General features: G+C 35.8%; 1 protein-coding gene across 2 annotated transcripts; it reads left to right on the plus strand.

Annotated features, from left to right (window-relative positions):
* The first annotated feature begins 793 nt into the window (after positions 1-793).
* LOC114467372 (forkhead box protein P1-B-like) lies at positions 794-20875 on the plus strand. 2 transcript variants are annotated; one of them, XM_028453596.1, is made up of 16 exons: positions 794-899; positions 5733-5873; positions 12827-12943; positions 13025-13114; positions 13230-13350; positions 14201-14306; positions 14380-14487; positions 15673-15760; positions 16478-16555; positions 16658-16856; positions 18024-18100; positions 18200-18301; positions 18420-18544; positions 18656-18710; positions 19260-19426; positions 20046-20875. In XM_028453596.1, exons 2-16 carry the CDS (start codon positions 5748-5750, stop codon positions 20206-20208), a joined length of 1722 nt encoding a protein of 573 aa, XP_028309397.1. In that variant the 5' UTR covers positions 794-899; positions 5733-5747; the 3' UTR covers positions 20209-20875. The 2 variants fall into 2 exon arrangements, with proteins under 2 accessions (XP_028309397.1, XP_028309398.1); XM_028453597.1 differs by lacking the exons at positions 794-899; positions 5733-5873 and adding an exon at positions 9200-9323.
* Positions 20876-22117: the final 1242 nt, after the last annotated feature.

Raw genomic sequence — 22117 nt, forward strand, 5'->3', positions numbered from 1 at the left:
ACTGGTTTTGGGCAAGTTGCTGTGTTGTGGATAGATTAGCCCACGTTAAATTAAATTAATAAGAATGAAACGAGAGAGACTTTGACACAACACTTTTTTTTTTAATTAAGCATTTGCAAATAAATTTTATTCAATCCACTTTATTCATAGAGCACATTTAAACAACAACAAAAAATAAAAAACAATAAAACAAAAACAATACAATGAGCTCCAGTGTATGAAACAATAAATATAAATAAAAACACATTAAAAACAATAAATAGAAATTAAACCGTTGTTTTATATTAAGGAATTTTTGTTGATTCAATATTCAATTAAAAAATTAAATTGTGTCTTCATCATTTAATCAAAAAAGTATTTTTGATTAAAAAAAAACTTCACTAAAATAAAAATAAAAAAAAACACCTTTTGAATTTAAATTAAAAAAATTAAAAAAAATCAAATGCAAATACACCCTAAAAATTGCATACATACACTGTTTTCTTTGATTGAAAATGTTTTTGTTTTTTCATTGAATTAATTGAGTTACTAATTTGTTTATTTCTTAAATATAGTTTTAGGACTGACTTGTTTTTCGTCACAGATTAAAAAATAGAATTAGGTTTTTTTTAACTATGTTACCTTTTGATTTTTACTATTAAATAAAACAAAAAACAAAACAAAAAAAATATCTATATATATATATATATAATTGGACTTTATCTTTGGTAAAAATCAATCTTATCCCAGGCGGTCCGCGTGTGATCATGGCGTCATCATTGTTTACTTTTACCTAAACCCCGCCCCTTAGGTTAGCAACTTGTGGCTAGCTCACGGCCAAGGCAGGCGCACGGCAGACAGCAGCAAGAGACCCGACTGGACACCACCCGATCTCGACTCTGACTGCTTTTCACTATTCTGTGAGTACCTGACCACACTTTACCAACACACACATACAAACTGCATACACGTCGACCTTAAACGTGAATCTATAAGTGGTGTTACCGTGCGGAAGAAGAGAGATAGACCTTTAATGGAAGCTAATGTTGGAATCGTTGCTAGCTTTTGTTGTAGCTACCGCAATATCGTACAAAGCTATTTACTAGCTTCATCAACGGGAGGTTTTCAGACACGACAAAAAGCGCAGTCAAGGCTTATATTCAGTCTTTCTTGTAAACCTCGGCATTGTATTTTTCACTCTTCAATAGCATACATATACTGCAGTGGTTGATTTCCGCGGATATCGATCTTATTACATGAAGGTAAATAAGGTATAAATAAAAGACAGCAACGTTACACTGGCCGTCACGATTGGTAAGATAACATTGATTATATTTAGCTGGTGATCACGTATTACACTGGTTAGTGTTACTGCTTGGTTGGTGTAACTCAGGGCTACCTTAACATTATTCAATGAATTTCACCCATACACGTAAAACTGTCTTGACTCATGGCTACGAGCAGGGCTTTTTTTTACCACAGGAAAAGGAAACAGACCAGGACAAAATGAACAACACTATTTTAATGTTAGATTCCTATAATAATGATTTAAAATCTATTTAGTGCTTCTTTTATAGCTATGGCTGTAATGGTATTTGTACGAAAGGGGATTATGGCCAATTTTGATGGAGAAAATGATTTTGTTCATATCAAGAATAAAGGCGAAATGTCGAGAATAAAGGCAAAATGTCGAAAACACAATGGCGTGGTGAAGGTCTGTTCATTAATTCAAATCTACGGAAGCTGACGAGGGCCAATTCACCATATGACAACAAATTGCAGATCTTGGCCATCTACAACATGCTGTGTATCGATGAATGCATTAAACTATACTTCAAAGTTGGGTTTAATGACAGATTCTTTCTCTTTTAGCTCATAAACACGTCGTTTAAGGACTTAGAAGAGATATTGCCAAAAACGTAGTCTGTTCAGAAAGAAATACCAGAGCTACGGAAACAGACATGGGCCAGTTTGGATGGAAACTGTTGTTGTACTTGGTGAAGTGGCCCTCGTCCGCTTTCGTAGATTTGATTTTGTTAGCAAACCTTTGACTTTAATCTCGTCTTTTTGATTTTAATCTCGACTTAATATTTCAACTTCATTCTCAAAATTTCTACTTTAATCTTGACATTTCGACTTTATTCTTGATTTGTCCAAAATTGGCCATAATTCCTATTAATACTGCACCTAGATAAAGTTCCTTTTTTTATTACTATTTACAACATTAGATTTCTCTGAATCTCTTTCATATTCAATATCGATCCATCGACCTGGATCGATATATTGATTGCTTAAGCAATAATTTAATCAAATTGATGGAAACTCAAACCATCAATCAATGTCATCATCGTTAGGATACACCTTTATGTTAAAAAATGATTTTCATTCAAATGTTTGAAAGGTTTTAGCAATAAAATTGCTAGAACATCAAAATTACTCAGCATTTTTTCCTAGCCTTAAGTGAAATGGTAACAGATTGTGTTAAATGGGTACAGTTTTTAACGTCTTAAATCGATCAGAGGCCATGAATCAAATTGTGGCACACTTTGTGATATCTGCAAATATAGTACTGTTGTCAAAAGAATCGATATCGTATCTTATCGTCAAGAAACTGTTGATTCACACCGCTGTTAACTGAACGAGTGAATATATGTCAGTTTATAATCTCTTTACACTCACCCTAAGATGTTCCTCTGATATGTTTGTAAGTTGTCTGAGGGGTGTGAGATGCTTACTTTGTGAAAATGTAATGGTTGCTCCAATATATCATTTGTACTAGAATCAATAAAAACAATAATTTCATAAAGATTACCGGTACATCCCATGTTCTGCCTTTCAGTGGTTGGCTTCTTGATCGCTGTGTACTGCTTTTGTTTTTGTTGTTTACTTAGTGATTCAGCTTATGACTGACTGTAGAGTTAAGTGAGAGTCGGTTGGTAAGAATTTTACGAAAGTTCACTTAGTTATAAATAGACATGCTCAACACCTTTGTTTACCTTTAGGTTCCAAGATTCCAATTGTCACCAGTTGTGTTCACTTCATAAAAAGGTGGAATCTTAAGGGAATGTTCTGATTTATTTTGACTCTTGTAGCATCTACAAGGTGGCTTTTGTGGATAAGAGAATAAAATGTACGCATCAAATGCCAACCGTTGTTTAGGTTGTTAGCACAAGTTATTTGTTTGTCTCTGAACATTTAAGTAAAACTCTTTGCAAGTTGTTGGATTTTAAGAAGAGGTTCAATAGACCCATTTCAATGTGAACAAACATGGGACACGTGACTGACGTGCGCGCGCATACTCGGTGTAGAAACTGTTGTTTACATATGCGATGCTTAGAAAATAGCTCAAATAGTTTGAAGTATGTAGAAAGCTTTACACCTGAGGACGCTGCCTCTTATTTAAGGAAACTATCTTTAAGTACAGGTGAACGATTGCAGGACTAATGCAGCATTCCCGAAAAACGAGTGGTCATCCGATGTGCACTCCTGGCCAGATGTTCAATGGCCAGACATTTATACATATCTGATAGAAAAACCCAGTATACGAAAGAAAACCTAAAAGCATTAAGTCTCTAGATGTTTATAACTCCTTGTTATGAACGGGCAGGTAGGCGGGCTGCTGTACTCCTGTTAACAAAGGTTTCCGTGTATTTCCACGTATTCTGATCAGTTTCAATGGATGAGTTTCAATCTCTACATTAAGTCTCCTCCTCACTGTCCCACGTCTGCATATCAGTCCATTTACAGCTTTTCATGGTCACTTTTTACTGGATTCAGACTGAGATAGCGCTCCGTCCGCTCCCGTGCACCATTGTTACTCCTATTTGTGCAATTAACAACGCAACATGATGGCATTGTGATGTTTTTATACGAAAACAAAAGTGTTTCAATCGTGTGCCAATGCTAGTACAACGCAGTTCTGCGGTTGTTTTGCTCCAAGCCTGCACCTAATTTAGTCTGCATACGTCACACGTAATGGGTCTATGCTATACCATTATGTTATGGCAGAGGAATGCTTGGGCTCAATAATTATTTCTTTAAACATCTCTCAGTAACCAACACAACAGCACTTTTTTTATATAAGAAAACACAGGATTAGATAAATATTTGCAGAAGGTAAACTAATTCAGAATGATGCAATGTTGGTTGAAATGTTTTCTTGCATACAGTATAACTTTGTCACTGTTATATTACACACAATATACACATCCAAAGAAACATGTCTTCAATTACAAAAACTATCCTTCCAAGTACAAAAAAAAACTAAAAACTTAAAAAAATCTAAAAACTGGCATGTGGGTTTTGGCGCTAAATTTCCACCTGCAGATCCACGCACAAATCACAAATGTCAGTAAACTTTCTAAAGAAAAAAAAAGTCCAGTTTTGTACTTGAAAGATTGGTAACACGTTATATTTTGAGGGAACACCTATTGATTATTAATTAGTTGCCTTTTAGCATTATTAACATATTGGCTCTTAGTCAGTATTAATGCCTTATTCTGCTGGGCCTTATTATACAACCAGCAAGCCATTAACTAAGAGTTTTCCCTCAATAACCTCAGAATTATTACTTAGTAGTAAGTAGGAAGTTGTTGAATATGAATTACGATCTCAATATGCTAGGGTTAACTAACCCTAACCCTGTTTGGACTGTGAGACTAAGGCATTAATAAGTACTTAATAATGACTAAATAAGACCCAATATGTTACTAATACTAATAAGCAACTAACTAATGGTTAATAGGTGTTCCCTAATATAAAGTGTTACCGAAAGTTTTCATTTTTTATTTTATATGGTTATTTATAACCGGTTCTCTTTTAAAAAAAACATGCTGTTTGTTAGGTACTTATCTTATTTGCTAAACCAAATGCAGTCGTTTGTGAATGATGTTTTTGTGTTTGCAAACCACACTGAGTTGGTTTGTGAATTGTTGTGCTTGAATAAATCATGTTTTGTGTGTTTTATGAGCTTTTGAAATGATTTTGAACTCCATATTTTAGTGCTTTTCTCTTCTGTTGTTTTTCATATACAGTACTGTATATCCTGAATTTCTACAGAAAAGTATGCAATGGAACAAACCAATCCTATTAGTTTTAGTTTTAAAATGTAGAAGTTGTTTGTTTTCTAAAGTTGTGACATTTCTATGACTCTTACTGACTTTCATGTATTTTATGAAATGACTTCAGGTAGTGCTTAAAGTACTTTTATGGTCAACATGGTCTGCTCCATGTCAGGCTTTCTGTCTAGCTTTCCATCTGGTTGTATTATTTGTTTGCCTTCTTTTTTATCTTTGTTTATGCTGCCTTAGCTTTTGACTCAAACACCCCCAAGCTGTATACATAAAAGCCTCCTTGTGCATTGTACTACCTGCCACAGCCGTTTATCGCACCACCTGGTTAATGGTAAATTGTTCCAGAAGGAAGATGTGTTTGCACATAAACATGGATCCAGGGCCCCTGTGTTTACAGTAGCCATGGCAGCACTCAGTTATCCAACAAGTAGACTATACTTCTTCCATCCGCACTTGTAGAAGTGCATGTTTGCTTTGGTGGGTTGTGTTATTACATGGTAGTCCTTTACTCCCCCCCCACATAATCATCAACACTGATCAAGTTTCATGTACAAAATGAAGTATATCCTCTGTGGCTGATGTTCACAAATACAATTGTCTTGAAATACTTTGAGTAGAGTTGAAAGTATCTGCAGTTATAAAACCAGTAGTTTTTTCTTTGACAACTGTTCCCCTGTGCAGGTCAGTAAGGTCCAGATGCATGAGTCCCGGTCAGAACCACCAAGCCACACCATTCAGGCCAGTCAGACGGAGAACGGGAGCCATGCTGGGAACGATGGCCGACTGAGGAGCGGCCAGACTCCTCCTCCAGAGGCGCCCAGGGTCAGACATTTTCATCTGCTCTCGATCCACATTCATTCATTTAGCTAAAACATTCTCCTGAGGTAATGGATTTTTAATGTATTTTTGAAGTTCACAACCACACAGCAGAAGCTTGGCTGGAGTCATTTGATCAGTTTAATTTTGTAGAACTTTGTTCAGGAGAGTCAAGGCTTTACATTTACCTGTAAAAATGTGGTTACTTTGACTTCAGCATTAGGGTATTTAGAGTTTTTCCTGCTTTGTTTTGTATTACAACACAGACCATAAGGTATAAGATTGCTATCTTTTAGGCTTCACTTGTTAGTTTTTTGCTAAGAGATGTAGATCAGACTGATACTTGATTGAAATTGTACTGAAGTACAAGTGTCATGCATCAAATATTCAAGTAAAAGTAAAAAGTAGCTCAATAAAATAGTGCTCAAAGTCAAAGTTACGAGTTACTTCCACCCCCCGACATTTTTGATATCGGATATTGGTCAGCCAGAAAACGACGGACTGCATCTAAAATCTCCGATATAATATACATTGGTTTTTTAAATTTATTTTTTCAGTATCTTCTATTTTATTTTAAAATGTATTTCCATTCAGTCATAGAATATTCTTATTCTAAAATGTTAATTATATATAATCCATTGGTTTGTAATAAATGGGTCTGTTTTTTTTAATAATCAAGCCTTTTCAAACATTCCACACTACAAAATAAGTAATAAAAATATGCATGATTTGTGCTGATATTGGATCGATATCGGTATCGGCCAACACTAAAGGCTGCAATATTGTTAACGTATTGGAAGTGAAAAAGTTGTATCGGGGCGTCCCTACTTGCCACGGTTCCCTTGCATACAGTAAACATGTCACATTTAAACTCAAAAAAGGAAAAGATAAAATCTTGAACAGTTTGAACTTAACTTCCAATTCTTTTTTAAAATAAAAAGACACCAATGAATTCAATTCCAAATAAATAAAGAAAAAACTCAGGCTGAAATATCCGTCATTCAATGCTGTTTTGGTGCGGTGCATTACGTTTAATCTGGTTGGTTGGCTATGATGTGATGCATTTTTATTGTTGTCTGGTCATTTCATTTTTTGTTGTTTTACAATGTCTGTTGATCATTTAAAAAAAAAAAAAAAAACTACTTGTAACCTGTTACTTTCACCTCTGATTAAACTATAGTCTAATTAATCTTAAACCATCACAAGTTTAAAATTTAAATATTTAATGCAGCTCAGTATAACAGTTTCCCAAGTGTTGTTACAGAAATGTGACATGGTGTGGGAACACGTGTAACTGTTTGTCCTCTTTTTTTTATTATTATTAAATACGTGTTGGGTCTGATTTGGTTCAAACTTTAATTCACACTAAAGCGTGAATAATTTCACTGCTTTAGCACCTATTAATAGTCGGTCTGTTGTAGTATCTTCACACTAACCTTGGCACTCGCTATATTATTCCCAACCTGCTCCTGGTGACACTAGCATAGTCTTCTACCTATCATGATCACATGTTGCGAAGTCATCATTATTGGTGTACAGTAGACATGCTTCTACTACTGTGGTGCACATAGACTGTTTTTTTTTTTTTTTTTTTTTTAACCAAGAGAATTGAAGCTCTGCTAAATCTGACCAACACCGCAACAACAGAGCTGTGGCAGATTAAGGCAGAAGGAAAAGCGTCGGCAACTCAGTTATTACATGACTGGGCTCTAGTGCCTAGTTTAGAGAATGTACCTAAGATGACATTACAGCTTGATTACTAGAGATGAGTGGCTGAGGGAAAGCTGTATGACAAAAACACTGCTCGAATGCCAACCCCACTCAGACCTCCCACTGAGACATCCTGAGTCAGCACCGTATGAAGTTAAAATCATGGTAAACACTAAAACTTAACGGTTCACAAACAAACTATGTGTGGTTTGTTTTGCAAATCAGAAATGTACTCATCATACACACAAAAACTTCAAGCAAAATCCTTCAAATCAGTAGTTGGGGGCGTGCCCCCTGTGTTGGGGGGGGTGTGTTACTTTATTGCGGGGGTACATGAATGGCCTTGTTAAACATTTAGACTGAAAAATAGGCAAAGTATATTTTCTTTGCACTCAAAGAACTTTATTATTCCCCGCCACAAAGTGTGGAAGGGGGATATAGGTTTGAGCTCCGTCCGTTCGTCCGAGTTAAAGGGGACTTCTTCCCTCAGAAACTGTTAAGGATAGGATAACCAAATTCGATGTGTGGCTTCAGGGTATCAATACCTTGATGGAGTTTGAAAATGAGAAGCGCACAATTATTTTTTTCCAGAGTTATTGCCCTTGTTCCCTTTTTTTTGGCGGGAGATGTTGACAAGATGTCTTCTTGTTAGTACTCTTCTTAAATATGTGATTGCACATTTTTATAAGTTTTGAAGAATAGTCACAATTTGTAACTCTTAAAATAAAAGTTACAATTTTTTACACATTTTATTGAGATCGGGTGGCCTGAAAATCTTTAATTCTTCAAAAGGGAGGGGCAACATAAAATGTTTGGGAACCACTGCTTTAAGCACAAAAAAACTAAAAACTGTCATGTGACTTGTGAAACAAAATTTCCAATATGCAGATCTACATGCGAATGCCAGTAAACTTTCTCACAAATCTCCTCTTTTGTACGGAAGTTACTTTTTTGAAAGATTTCAGATTGTACTTGAACATTGTTTTTTTTTGTGTGTAATTGAAGCACTATTTCTTTGTGTAAAGCCTGCAGTGTTTTTGATCGGTATGCTTCTTATTTGCAAAACCAAATGCAATAGTTTGATATTTGCAAACCACATTGAATTTGTTTGTGAATTGTTGGGCGTGAGTAAAACATGTTTTGTGTGTGTGTGTGTGTGGGGCAGGATGGGGGGGGGTCTCAGACCTCCCACTGTGGCGTTCTGTGTCAACGCAACACAATTTTTGTCAGTCTTTATGGTTAAAAGTTGTATTTTTTGTCTACTTCTTATAACTGCGAGCGAGATATTTGTTTATGTTTTATTGTTGATCTTTACACTCTGTTTAATGTTTTCTAAATGTTTCACTTTTAACCATCTAAAACGCATTGGCTTGCTTTGTGTATTAAATGCACTAAATACATACATTTGCTGTGTGTTGCTTTAGCAGACAAAAGTTGTAAACTGTCTTTGAGGAAAGACGTTCACCCCTGAACCTTTCACCGCATTTCTCAGAGTCCCTCTAAACAGCAGTATTATATATATTTGCACTAAAAGGGAGTGCAGTGGTGGTGGGGGAGGTTCATAAGGGGGAGGGCGAGCACAGCTCCTGCTGGGCGGAGGGATTGGGATTATTTGTTGGTTTTGTTAATACTAGCATCATGTTGGGCAGCGACGCTGTGTGAGAACCTCAGTGAGAAAGTGTTTTGCAGAGAAATATTTGTTTCTTCCAGTGTCTATGCAGAGGTTCCAATGGAGACTATCACCAGGTTTGATAACTTATTTTTCTTTATGTTGTTATATTTCATAATTTGTCGTGGTATTATGATGTATTTTCCCTAATTTGACCTCCTTTGTTTAACTATTTACCATCAAGTTGTGTTTGTGTGATAGAAATGTGTGTCAATGTTTTAATTGTATAGTTTCCTGGTAAACATTTGTTTCTATTGGGTTGATGATCAGCTAGATGTGCTTTTTGCGATTCCAGCCGATTATTGAATGTGAGAAGAAGAAGCTCCTCGTGTTTGTTTTTCGGCGAGTTTTGAAGCGTTCGTGTTTGCCGTCACTCATCTCCCAGTTCACAAGACCTGTCTTGCGGGAACAGATCAGTGTTTACACTCAGTTGCTCACTGGTATGACTTTCAACAATAACAACAACAGAAGATGTTTGGACTTGCTGGCTGCCATGGCAACGGGGATTAGGCGAAGGCTGTTGTTGTGTTGATGGTGTCCACAGAAAAATAGAGGGGGCCAACTGGCTCTGTGTCTGTGGCGCAGCCCTGTTTTCATTGCTTTTCAGAGGCCACCTCTGCCTGCATTGAATTTCATAAGAAAGGACAAAACTAGGAGGCAGTCAGTCTGTTATTGTTAGCCGTAAGCCTGTGTGAAAATTACCATCAGTTTGTTTACTCCATTCAAAACAGACTCCGTCTTGGAGAGCGATGTTTGTTTGTGGTTCAGACCTTAATTAAAATATGACTCTCCAGTTCTTGTAAACAGGCTCTGCATGTTTTTTTTTTTAAAAAAGAAAATTCATTATTTATACCCCTCTCCCTGCAATTTTGATCACTCTGTTTGTGTTTACAGTAAACATCCCTTCAGCCGAGAGGCTTGGCAGTGTGGGGGAGGGTGTGGTGTTTGCTGCGTGCTGATCAGAGGATGTTGTTGTTGTTTTTTTGGTGCAGCTTGTTGTTGTTTTTGAAGAAGTTCTCATTCCCATTAAGCCGCCTGGGAGCTGCTCGTTATTGTTGTTTTCCTTTGGTTCATTTTTAGCTGAAATGGAACTTGTCCTTTCCTCTTTGCAGTCTGACCAGAGAAGTGGAAAAACACTCTGTTGTTTGTTTTGTACCTGTGTGAATTATTCTTAGATTGTGAGCAAGTAGGATGGAGCAGTTTTACATAGATTTGGTCACCAAACATGTTATTTACATCTTTTCAGTTTAACTAACAGTATAGCTAGATAGGTAGATAGATAGATAGATAGATAGATAGATAGATAGATATGGAGGGTTCATTTCAGACTCGTAGTCCATGTAATAATTGTAATAATAATTAATTTTATTTATAAGCGCTTTTAAAAAAAAAAACTCACACAAAGTTAAAACAATTACACACAAGTCGGAAAAAGAAACTAACAATAACAAAGGTAAATGTGGAAAATATGTAACAATCATAAGTTAAAAGTTAGTTTAAACAGAAAATATATACAAACCACGAAAAAAAGAATACATTAAAATCCAGCATGATAATGAGATATTTTTTTGTTTACAAAACAAAAAGTCGGTGGGGAATTTATTAATAATAATAATAATAATAATAATAATAATGATAATGCATTGGATTTATATAGTGCTTTATTTTGGTCACTCAAAGTACTTTACAATGGCATCACCCCGCACTTAGTGGTGGTAAGCTACTACTGTAGCCACAGCTGCCCTGAGGCATTTAAAGCTGCTACCTATGATAGATTTCTTTATGAGTTAAAAATCATAGTTTAGACTTCATAGATTAATGGATCGGACATCATTTACTCCACGTGTCAAACTCAAGGCCCGAGGGACAAATCCGGCCATTTAGACCATCCAATTCGGCCCGCAGGAGAAAGTAGAAAAAGACAAAAAAAACATTATTATTGTGTAAATTACCAAATAATTCAGCTGTAGATATCACAGCTTTTCAAAATGCACAAATTCAATGAAGCTCCACAATATTTGAAGAATTTTCTAATGCATGACTGCAATCATTTTCAATCTCAAATTGTTCAAAGAACTCAATTTTCCTCAAATTATTTCACAAAATTACCCCAAATTAAATAAAAAATGGTCATAACATTGTGGGTGCCTTACATACTTTATGTAACATTTATACATTGAAGTGCAAACTTGGGGACATTTATGTTGAAATTACTTGTTTTCTTGTCTAAAATCTGAGGCCCACTTAAGATCAAACTACTTTATGTTTGACCCTTGAACTAAAATTAGTTTGACACCCCTGATTTACTCCAAAAACAACAGAAAAAGGTTGAAATTTCTGCCTGAATTCATCTCCACCGTAAACACTACATCTGTAGAACATTGTGCACGTTGCATTGTGGGATGTGGAGTCGAGTGAGGCATACACTATGATCTTATCTGATGAAAAAAAAAATGATTGTGGGTAGCAGCTTTAAGACGATATAAACTTTAAAATTTCAACAAACGAAAAAAGAAAAAGAAAAATGGCGTTCTCTGATCCAGAGAATGTCACTTTTCAAACTCCAGCATACCAGATTCAACTATGAATGGATGTGTGCCTGGACTATAGGGCGTAGCAAAGAGAAAGGAGCACAATAGAGAGCAACAAACAGTAAACAATAAACAATCACCAGAGAGAGCTTTAGCTCATGAGGCCCCGGACCCCTGCAGGACAATACAGAGGGGAGGAAAAACTAGTGGGTATGCACTTGACGACAGGGACAAATATTGGATAAAGAGTGAAAGAATGTCATCATCATGTATTAACTTGATCAATTGTGTGTTAAAAACAATGTTGTAGCATTAATAAACTGAAATTAAACGAATCACTTGCATGGAGACATTGTTGGCAATCTGTGCCAAAAAGATTAAGAAAACAAAAAAGGGAACAAATTACATCATATTTCATAATAAATTAAAAACTAAATTAAACAATTCACCTGCATTAAAATGAAATGTTAAAGTGCAGCAGTCAACAATACAGGAAATAAAGGAACATTATTTACAATCTATGACAAAAAGCTAAAAAAAAAAAACAAAAAAATTGAAGTAATGTTATAAGTTGGCTATTAAAAGTTGGTTTATTTTTCCACTCTATGTGAAGTACATGCCGACGTAAATCATTATTTTTGCACTTTAGTACTACGTTACATTTTGTTCCCGGTCCATAACTAATGCAGTGTAATAATAAATGAATGCTATTTTTCTGCTACAGTTTTAGGCTTCTCATCATTTCTTTCTTTTTGTTCAGTGTTAATGATCTTTATTGGCAATGAAGAAAGGACTTTTGGCATGAAATTAAAAATGTCCTCCTGTTTGTCACGCCCCACCTGTCATACCTCCATTCCCCACCAGAGGGGTGCACCACACACCTTGAGAAGCACTGGCCGAGACGATACAAAACTGTCCTCACTTAGTTTTTGGTTGCAGTGCATGTGCTAATTAAATCTCTTTTCCTCCTACCAAATAGTTACATCTCAAGTATTTTAAAGATTTCACCTCACTTACTGTCTTTTCTTTTCCTTTCCTGAATGTTGAAGGTCCCTCTGTCGATACCCATGATGACCCCACCAGCAGAGGCAGCGCAGCAACAGATTCTCAGCCCCCAGCAGCTCCAAGTGCTGCTCCAGCAACAGAAAGCTCTCATGTTACACCAGGTAATGCATGTTTAATGTTAGCACTCGTGTGCCATAAGCAACACATCTCCATAGGTGACACTTTCATCAACATGTCCACAGCAACAGATCCAAGAGGTCTTCAAGAATCAGCAGGAGCAGCTCAGTTTGCAGCTGCTGCAGCAGAAGAATGCTGGCATCGTTAGTCAGGAGGTAAACCAGTATTTAAAATGTTGGCTTTGATTTGATTATAAAAGAAACTGCTCTAATATATTGGGTTTTTTTTTTCTTGACTCGGCATTTATTTTGATTTGTTATTGCTCCCCAGCTCACTGCTCAGCAGATCGCCATCCAGCAGCAGCTCCTTCAAGTGCAGCAGCAGCATCTCCTTAACCTACAGAGGCAAGGTCTCCTGTCTGTGCTGCCCAACAGTGTTTCTGCATCCCCAGGTAGGCTGTGCTGTTTAGTGCTAACCTTTTATCTCTCTCAGGGATGAGCTTTTATGACAGTGCAGGGCCACAAAAATGGGATTGTCTGATCCAGGGACCACGTTAGATCTTAACATTAATATAGGAAAGAACAAAGTCATTTTCTGTCATTTGGTTTGTTTTTGTTTCAATTTTGTGAGTTTTTGAAGTCATTTAGTGTGTTTTTGTTGTCGTCTTGTGTGTTTTTAGAGTCATTGTGTGTATTTTTTGTCATTTAGTGTGTTTTTGTTTACATTTTCTGTGTTTTCAAAGTCATTTAGTGTATTGTTGTTGTCATTTGATGTGTTTCCAAAGTCATTTAGTGTATTTTTGTTGTCATTTGATGTGTTTAGAGACATGTGTATTTGTTGTCTTTTTGTGTATTTTTGTTGCCATTTTATTGTTTTTTTTGTTTGTTATATCTTTTTCTGGCTTTCCTGTGTTTTTGGAGTCATTTAGTGTATTAGTGTTGTCATCTTATGTGTTTTTAGAGTCATTGTGTGTATTTGTTGCCATTTTGTTTGTTTTCAGATTCATTTAATATGTTTTTCTGGTTTTCCTGTGTTTTTGGAGTCATTTTGTGTATTTGTTTTGGGGGCCGCACATAACTAGGGTCTCATGTGGCCCCCAGGTCGCCAGCTGCCAAGGTCTGATTTGTTTATCCTGTTAAGTCCATCCAAGATGGCCCAGGGCACAAGGCTAACACACAGTGATAGACACACGTTGCTACAATTAACATGTAACGGTTAACAGTAAAATGTGACCCAGAATGTGAGACTTTTTTTAATTAATTTTTTACCTTGTCTGAGATTTATAAATATTGCTTTTTCAGGCAGTGATAACAGTAGCGTCCTGTCCACTGGGGGAGACAACAGAGAGACTTCCAGTCATCAGTCGACGGCTAACGGTCATCAAAGCCTCCTGAAGAGGAAAGAAAGGTGACATGGCTGAAACTGTGGCACACGTTAAACCGTGGCTGTTTCCTGACTGTGTGACTTGTGCTTATTGCAGTGGGTCAGTGGAGGAGAACACACAGAACAGCCATCCTCTGTATGGAAATGGCATGTGTAAGTGGCCGGGATGTGAGACCGTCTTTGGAGACTTTCAGGCATTTCTCAAGTGAGTGCTGAGACGCTGTGTTCTTCTAATACTGGTGTGATGCCTTTAAATGTTTATATACGTGTGCATGTGTGACATGAACCTCCCTGGAATTCTGCAACAGGATTATTTGAAAAGCGTAAATTATGAATTTATCATTTCTAAGGGTGTCCTGATCTGATATTAGATATCGGACCATTATTAGCAAAAACAAAACAAGTATCGGATTTAAAATGTTCAATAAAAGCATTGGTGTAAAGAGTACTGATATATTCTACTCAAGTAGAAGTACTGTTACTTGTTTGAAATTGTACTCAAGTACAAGTAAGTCATACATAAAATACTCAAGTACAAGTTAAAAGTAGCTCATTTAAATAGTACTCAAAGTAAAAGTTACGAGTTACTTTCACCCCCACATTTATTTTTGGTAATAAATCTTACGTACAGTAAACATCTCATGTATAAACTAAACTTAAAAAGGAAGAGACCAAATCTTGCACAATTGGAACTTAATTTATTTTCCACAAAGGCATCTGTATAAAATAAAAGGTTTGTGATAAATTTCAATTGTTTTTTTTAATAAAATAACACTAAAGAATTAAATAAAAAAAAAAAAATTTTTTTAAGGCTCTAACGTATAGCTACATTTATGAACTCTAAAACTGAGAAAATAACCAGCATTCAATGCTATTTTGGCGCGGTGCATTACGTTACATCTGATTGGTCGGCTATAATGTGATGCATTTGGTTGTTGTCATTTATGTAGTTTCACTATGTCCTTTGATCATTTTAAAACAAAAAAACAAACAATAATTTACTCAGTAATGGTTGGATGTAGAAATGTAACGTATTACTTTCCTTCTTTTAAAATGTACTTCAGTGCAAGTAAAAATACTGATTTAGAAATATACTCAAAAAAGTACAAGTACCCATAAAAGCAATCAGTTACAGTAACGTGAGTACTTGTAATCCGTTACTTTCACCTATGAATAAAAGCACTCTGACACATAATTTGTTTTTATTGGATTTATTTAAGTAATTTTTCAGTATTGCATCAGATCGGTGTCGGCCAATATTCAAGCCGACAATACCGTCAAAAGTGAAAAAGTTGTATACAGTAAAAAATATAGACTCATTAATGATTTTTCTTTTCTCATGTTTCCTGTAAAATCATGTCCGAATTCTGATTATTTTGTTTTTCCGCAGACATTTGAATAGTGAACATACACTGGATGACAAGAGCACTGCACAGTGTCGTGTGCAGATGCAGGTGGTTCAACAGCTGGAACTGCAGGTATTATTATTTTAAACATTGTTTGAATTTAATGCAGTGAGTGTAGATTTTAAATTATTATTATTATTATTTTTTTTTAAACAGAACACACAACACTATTTCGTCCAACTAATCAGGGTGTAGGTTGAACCAAAAGCTTCTACACATCTACACCATCACGAAAACAAAACAAGGCGCTCTAGATAATATCACAAAAATCAAACATATACGTACACATATATACAGTATACACACACACATGCATGTCCATGATGTGAATATTTTACTTTATAATATATACTACGATACAAATTTCATCAATTTAATATTAAATAATACAATATGTAGAGTGGCACTATATAAATCCACAATATATATTATACCTTTTATTATGTTTATTCAGTAAGTATTAATATATTTTATACCATTATTTATATATATATATATATATATAAATCTTATTGCTGTCCTTGCTCTTCTTTATTATACTTACTAACAATATATGATTTAAAAAGCTTTTTAAACTGGTTTATGTTGCTGCTTTGTTTTATTTCATTTTTTAGGTAATTCCATAATTTAATTCCTGCTATTGTTAATTCATCTTCTATTCAGTTTTCTTGCGTGTGTTGAAAAGAAGAGCACCGTATTTAAATAATTATACTGTCTTGGATTTTAAAAAGTAGATCACATGCTGAGTTAATCAACCATTACGTTGTATTTTGTTTTTTTCTAACACAGCTGAAAAAGGATAAGGAGCGTCTCCAGGCTATGATGGCTCATCTGAAGTCGTCTGAACCCAAAGCTGCAGCTCAGCCTGTGAGCACCAACCTCCCAGACCTTCCCTGTTATAACATCATTTATATATTTTTCTTTATTTGTGTACCTAACTGCTGTGTTTGTATTGTTGTTGTTTTCCAGGCGAGTCTGGTGTCCAACATGTCTTTCTCCCAGGCAGCGTTGCCCAAAGGCCCTCCTCCTCCTACCAGCCTCTCCCAGAGCGCCACAGCTCCATCCACACCCCTGACACCACTGTCTGAATCACCCTCTGTCCTCACTCCCAGCAGCTTGTTCACTGGGACCCCAGTACGGAGGAGATACAGCCGCTCAGTGAGCCAAGGTAACTATTCACACTAAAATATTTCCTGTAGCTGCACAGACATCTTTCTGTGGACGAGCTGTAAAGCTGTGGTTAAACATTTTTTAAAGAATCTTTTAAAAGACTTTTATAGATTTAAATAAACTATACAAATGTCAAAAGAAGAAAAAAATACATTGCTGGTAGAAAAAGTTGTGCCCTAGTTTTTACTTTCTTTCAATTCATCCATACATATTATTCGATATTTGCTTTTTGCCAATATGACAATATTGTTCAACACTGAATTTGTGATATTAACAGATATTGATATATTCATGTAAATAGATTATACTTTATTTTAGCCCACAGTGGGGAAAATCACATGTTACAGCAGCCAAAGACACAGAAAAAGCTAAATACTAATAAAAAATGAATAAACTAGACCCCTCCCCCTGCCTAAATTGAGGTCACATTATATTTATCTCCATGGAAACAAGGCCACCTTTAATGTGATGCCCAACTGATTGTATTCTACAAATAAACATCATCTGTGTATAATAAGAAAACTAATTCAACTTTACTAATGGAAAAAGTGCCATATTATTCATTTTTTTTAATATATAAACTATCTCTGCCTCATTAGTCGTCCAGATTAATTATCCAAGCCGTTAAACAAGGAGTTATTGATGATGCTTAATGTAAATCTGTAACAATAAATAATTAAAATAACCTTTCAATATTGTGCAACAAACACTACAAATATAACATTTCATATACAGTTTGTACATGAGGTGCAGATCAATTAAGATAGCTGGCGATTTAGCATTAGCCTAGCGGTTAGCACGTGAGCAAGTTGAATACGTACGAAACTGGACAACAATCTATATTATCGTGTAAAATCACTGAAATATCATAAACAAGCCATTTTTAGAAGGTGTGACCACATCGTTCCAGTACTTCTGGTTTTGACAGGAAATGACCAGTATTAAAAGGTCGAGTCGGGAAACCCAAACATTATTATTTTCCACCACTAAGTGGCACTGTAACATTGTAAACAAGGTAAATTCAGTAGGACAAAGCTGAAGGGGTACCAATATTACATTTCATGGCGAATATCGGCCGATAATATCTCCCCTCTCTAATACATACTCTACATTAATGATTTGTTTCTTTGTTTCTCTTTATTTAATCTTTTTTTTTGTTCCACAGATATCATCGACAATAAGGACTTCTACCTGAGTACAGAAGTCAGACCACCATTCACATATGCCTCCTTGATAAGACAGGTAACACACACACACCTATAATACACAAGGATTTAATCAGTGAATGTGTTGATTCAAAGCAGGACAACACAGACTTACACAGATTCAAATCTCTTTCAGGCCATTTTTGAATCGCCGCGTAACCAGCTGACACTAAATGAAATTTACAACTGGTTCACCAGGAACTTTGCGTATTTTAGACGCAACGCAGCTACTTGGAAGGTAAGAAAGCTGAAGAAATGTTGAATTTAAGTCATTTATTGATAGTGCAATCAGATTTATGGCCATGCAGGACTTGATTTACATCTTAACTTTAGTTTTTCTTTCTTGAATCTTGCAGAATGCCGTTCGGCACAATCTCAGCCTCCATAAGTGCTTCGTCCGCTTGGAGAACGTAAAGGGAGCCGTGTGGACTGTGGATGAGATTGAGTTTCACAGAAGGCGGCCTCAGAAAACAGGGAATGGGTAAGTACTCAATATCAAACGTGTCCACACGCACAGAAACACAGCCTGAGTTTGTGTACAAAGCTTATGTGGATCCAACTTACTGTGTATTTGTTTTTATGAAATTTCCAGAACCCTTCTGAGGATCTCTCAGAACAATCCGGGCTTTGCTGGCTCTGCCCTTCAGGTAATAGGAAGAAAGAAATCTGAGGTGGGGGGGTTTAGGCCTATTTCAGGGTTGGAGTCAATTACAATTACGTCTTCAATCATCCATGTTCAATTACAACTCAGTTATGATTACAGTGACCGGCATTTTTTCAAATTAAAATTAAAATTACAGTTATTATTTTTTAGCCTTTTTCACGTCTGTATACCCCTGGATTTATTGTTTTTTTTTTTTTGTAAATGGTAAAATGATCCTCAAGAGAACTGACAGGTAAAGGGTAAACTTGTTTCAAAACATATTTTAATCATTTTTAAAATGTGTAAGCCATAGAACTATAACATTGTTCCACAGTTTTGCGTTTAATTAAATTGTAAACTACAGTTTTTATATAATTCCATGCCAATTACCAGAAAAAAATCTGACTTGGGCCGCATTTGCTGCAGTCTGAACGTAGCCTCAGTGTATTGTCTTTCAAAGCTAAAAGCTGTTTGTACTGTAAATGTTGGTCAGACTAAAGGAAAAAGTTTGCCTCGTGTAAATATTTATGCCTGTTGTTTTTATTTTTTCCAGAGTGGTGGTCTCGAGAGCAACACTTCCTACTACAGCCCTGCTTCCATGGGGAACATCCCACTGCACTCTTTGCCTCACGTTCTGCAAGAACAGCTCAACGGAGCATTCTCCAACGGATGTGGCTACCAAAGCGACAGCAGTGCCACTCAGTCTCCGCCACAAGCTTTGTAAGTTACCCCCCCCCAGTATTGACATTAGCTAGCATTAGCCTAGCATTAATATTAACCTAGCATTAGCCTAATAATAGCATTAGCTTAACATTACCAATAATCTAGCATTAACATTAGCCTAGCATTAACATCAGCCTAGCTTTAGCATAGTATTTGCATTAGTCTACTGTTAGCATTAAACTAGCATTAGCATAGCATTTTCATTAGCCTAGCATTAATATTAACCTAACATTAACACTAACCTAGCATTAACATGAACCTAGGATTAGCACTAACCTAGCATTAGCATTAACCTAACATTAGCACTAAGCTAGCAATAGTATTGACTTAGCATTAGCACTAACTTAGCATTAGCATTAAGCTAGCATTAACCGAGCATTAACATTTACTTGGCATTACCACTAAGCTACCAATAACATTAACCTAGCATTAACACTAACCTAGCAATAGCCTAGCTTCATTATTAATCTAGCATTAGCACTAACCTAGCATTAACATTAGCCTAGCAATAGCATTAACCTAGCATTAGCCTAGCATTATCATTAGCCTAGCATCTCTAGATCTCTTGGCCATATCAAACCACAGTCATTGACCAGTAACTGATTGATGTTCCCAGCATAAAGGAGGAGCAGGAGGACGAGGAGATCTGTGATAACTACCCGTACGAGTCCCCAGAGAGCACATACGAGCACGGCCACAGCCCTGAGATTCACCAAGAGGAAGACACCCAGAGCCCGGAGAGGCCGGTTCTTCACTTCGACCGTGTGCCTTCTCTCTGACCATGAGGTCCATCAGAGCCCAAAAAGAGCTTCAACATAACCAAACTCTTTGTTTTCACAATTTTAATTCTGATATTTATCACCATTTCTTTTCTTTTTTAAGTTTTTTTTTGTTTTGTTTTGTTTTTTTAATTAATTCAGCTTGCCAGTCTTTTTGTACAGTTACGTGAATCACACACACACACGAGAAAAGAAAAAAAAAAACATATGTGAAAGTGTGTGATTCATTTTCATCAATACCCAAAATGGACCACAATGAACAGAAAAGCCAAAGGAAAGGAAACATTGATGATTATTAGCACTTCACATTGAAAGTTTCCCCCCACTCTTTATAGCTGCTGTAGGTTATTTTGGGGGTCACGCCACCTAATTTTATTTTAGTAGTTATAATATAAAAGTTTGTAGAGGAATTATGGGGAAAAATGCTTTTTAAAAAAGAAGAAGAAAAGAAAATATTCACTGCCAACATGATCTGATATATTTGTATTTAATGTTTAATCAGCTGGAGAAAAAAAAAAAACGATCACAAAGATTCTTTATACACGTCACTCCTCATGAACATCGCTGGATTTTGCTCGACAGAGCTTATGAAGTAGGATTAGATTTACCGTCACTGTAAAATGAAGCATCCAATTAATAATAAATTCCTCATGATATGTGTAAAACACGTGTTGTTCTGGAATTAGTTGCTCGATGATTGTGATTGTTTTACCTGCAAACACCCTCACATTATAAAACAACTGATTGACTCTGGGTTGCCAAATGCAGTTTGTGTCTATAAGCCACACACATCAAACTTAAGGCCCGGGGGCCAAATCCGGCCCTTTAGAGCAGAGGTGTCAAACTTATTTTAGTTCAGGGGCCAAATACGGAGCAGTTTGATCGCAAGTGGGCCAGAAAAACGACTAATTTCAACAAAATATGTGATAAATTGACCATATCCAAGCAATACGTGATATATCAGTCCCAACAGGATCCTTACTTTAAATTTCCTACATTTTGTGACAATTTTGTATTAATTAAGCAAAATTGTCATAATTTGAGGAAAATTAAAGATTTTTTTTTTAAGCGTTTTGAATTTAACATTAAAAATGACTGCAATCATGCAATATAAGCACCATGTAAACTGTGAGCACCTGAAAATATTGAGTTTCATTTACCCAATAATTCATGTTTTCTCCTGCGGGCCGAATTGGATGCTCCAAAGGGCTGGATTTGGCCCCTGGGCCATGAGTTTGATACGTGCTTTAGACTAGAGCATCAAATTCGACCCGCTCGAGAAAGTAAAAATGATAGAAAAAAAATTAAATATTTTGTAAAATACGAAAAAATCAGGGAAATTGAAGTGGCGATCCTGCAGGGACTGATATTCTCATTTATATATCATTTATACTGTACATGGAAGTGTAAACGAGGTCACGTTCATGGTGAATTTGCTGTTTTCCTATCTATAATCTGTGGCCCACTTAAGCTGAAACTGCTCCCGTATTTGGCCCCTGAACTAAAATGAGTTTCACACCCCTGCTTTTTAATTTAATTTTTATTTTTTTATTAACAAACAAGATAACATGCAACAACTTCCTCAAATATACATCGATGCACAACATTTACAAACATGAACTAAAAACACCAAATACAATTCAACAACCGAAACGACATGAGAGAAAGCACACAACAAGAAAATATAAAATAGAATCATTGTACAAGGGGTATGAAATTATTTTATTTTATGAATATTTTTAATTTTAAATAGGAATCTTTGAAACAATATAATCTCTGATTTTAAAGCAACAAGGGATTGAGCAGATCTGCATTTGTGTATAGAATATTTTGTTATAATCAAATTATTGATCAAAATGTTATGTTTTTTTATTTTTAAGTTATTAAATAAAATTTTATTTGTATAACG

Source organism: Gouania willdenowi, chromosome 7 (assembly GCF_900634775.1).
Source record: "Gouania willdenowi chromosome 7, fGouWil2.1, whole genome shotgun sequence".
Classification (NCBI taxonomy): domain Eukaryota; kingdom Metazoa; phylum Chordata; class Actinopteri; order Blenniiformes; family Gobiesocidae; genus Gouania; species Gouania willdenowi.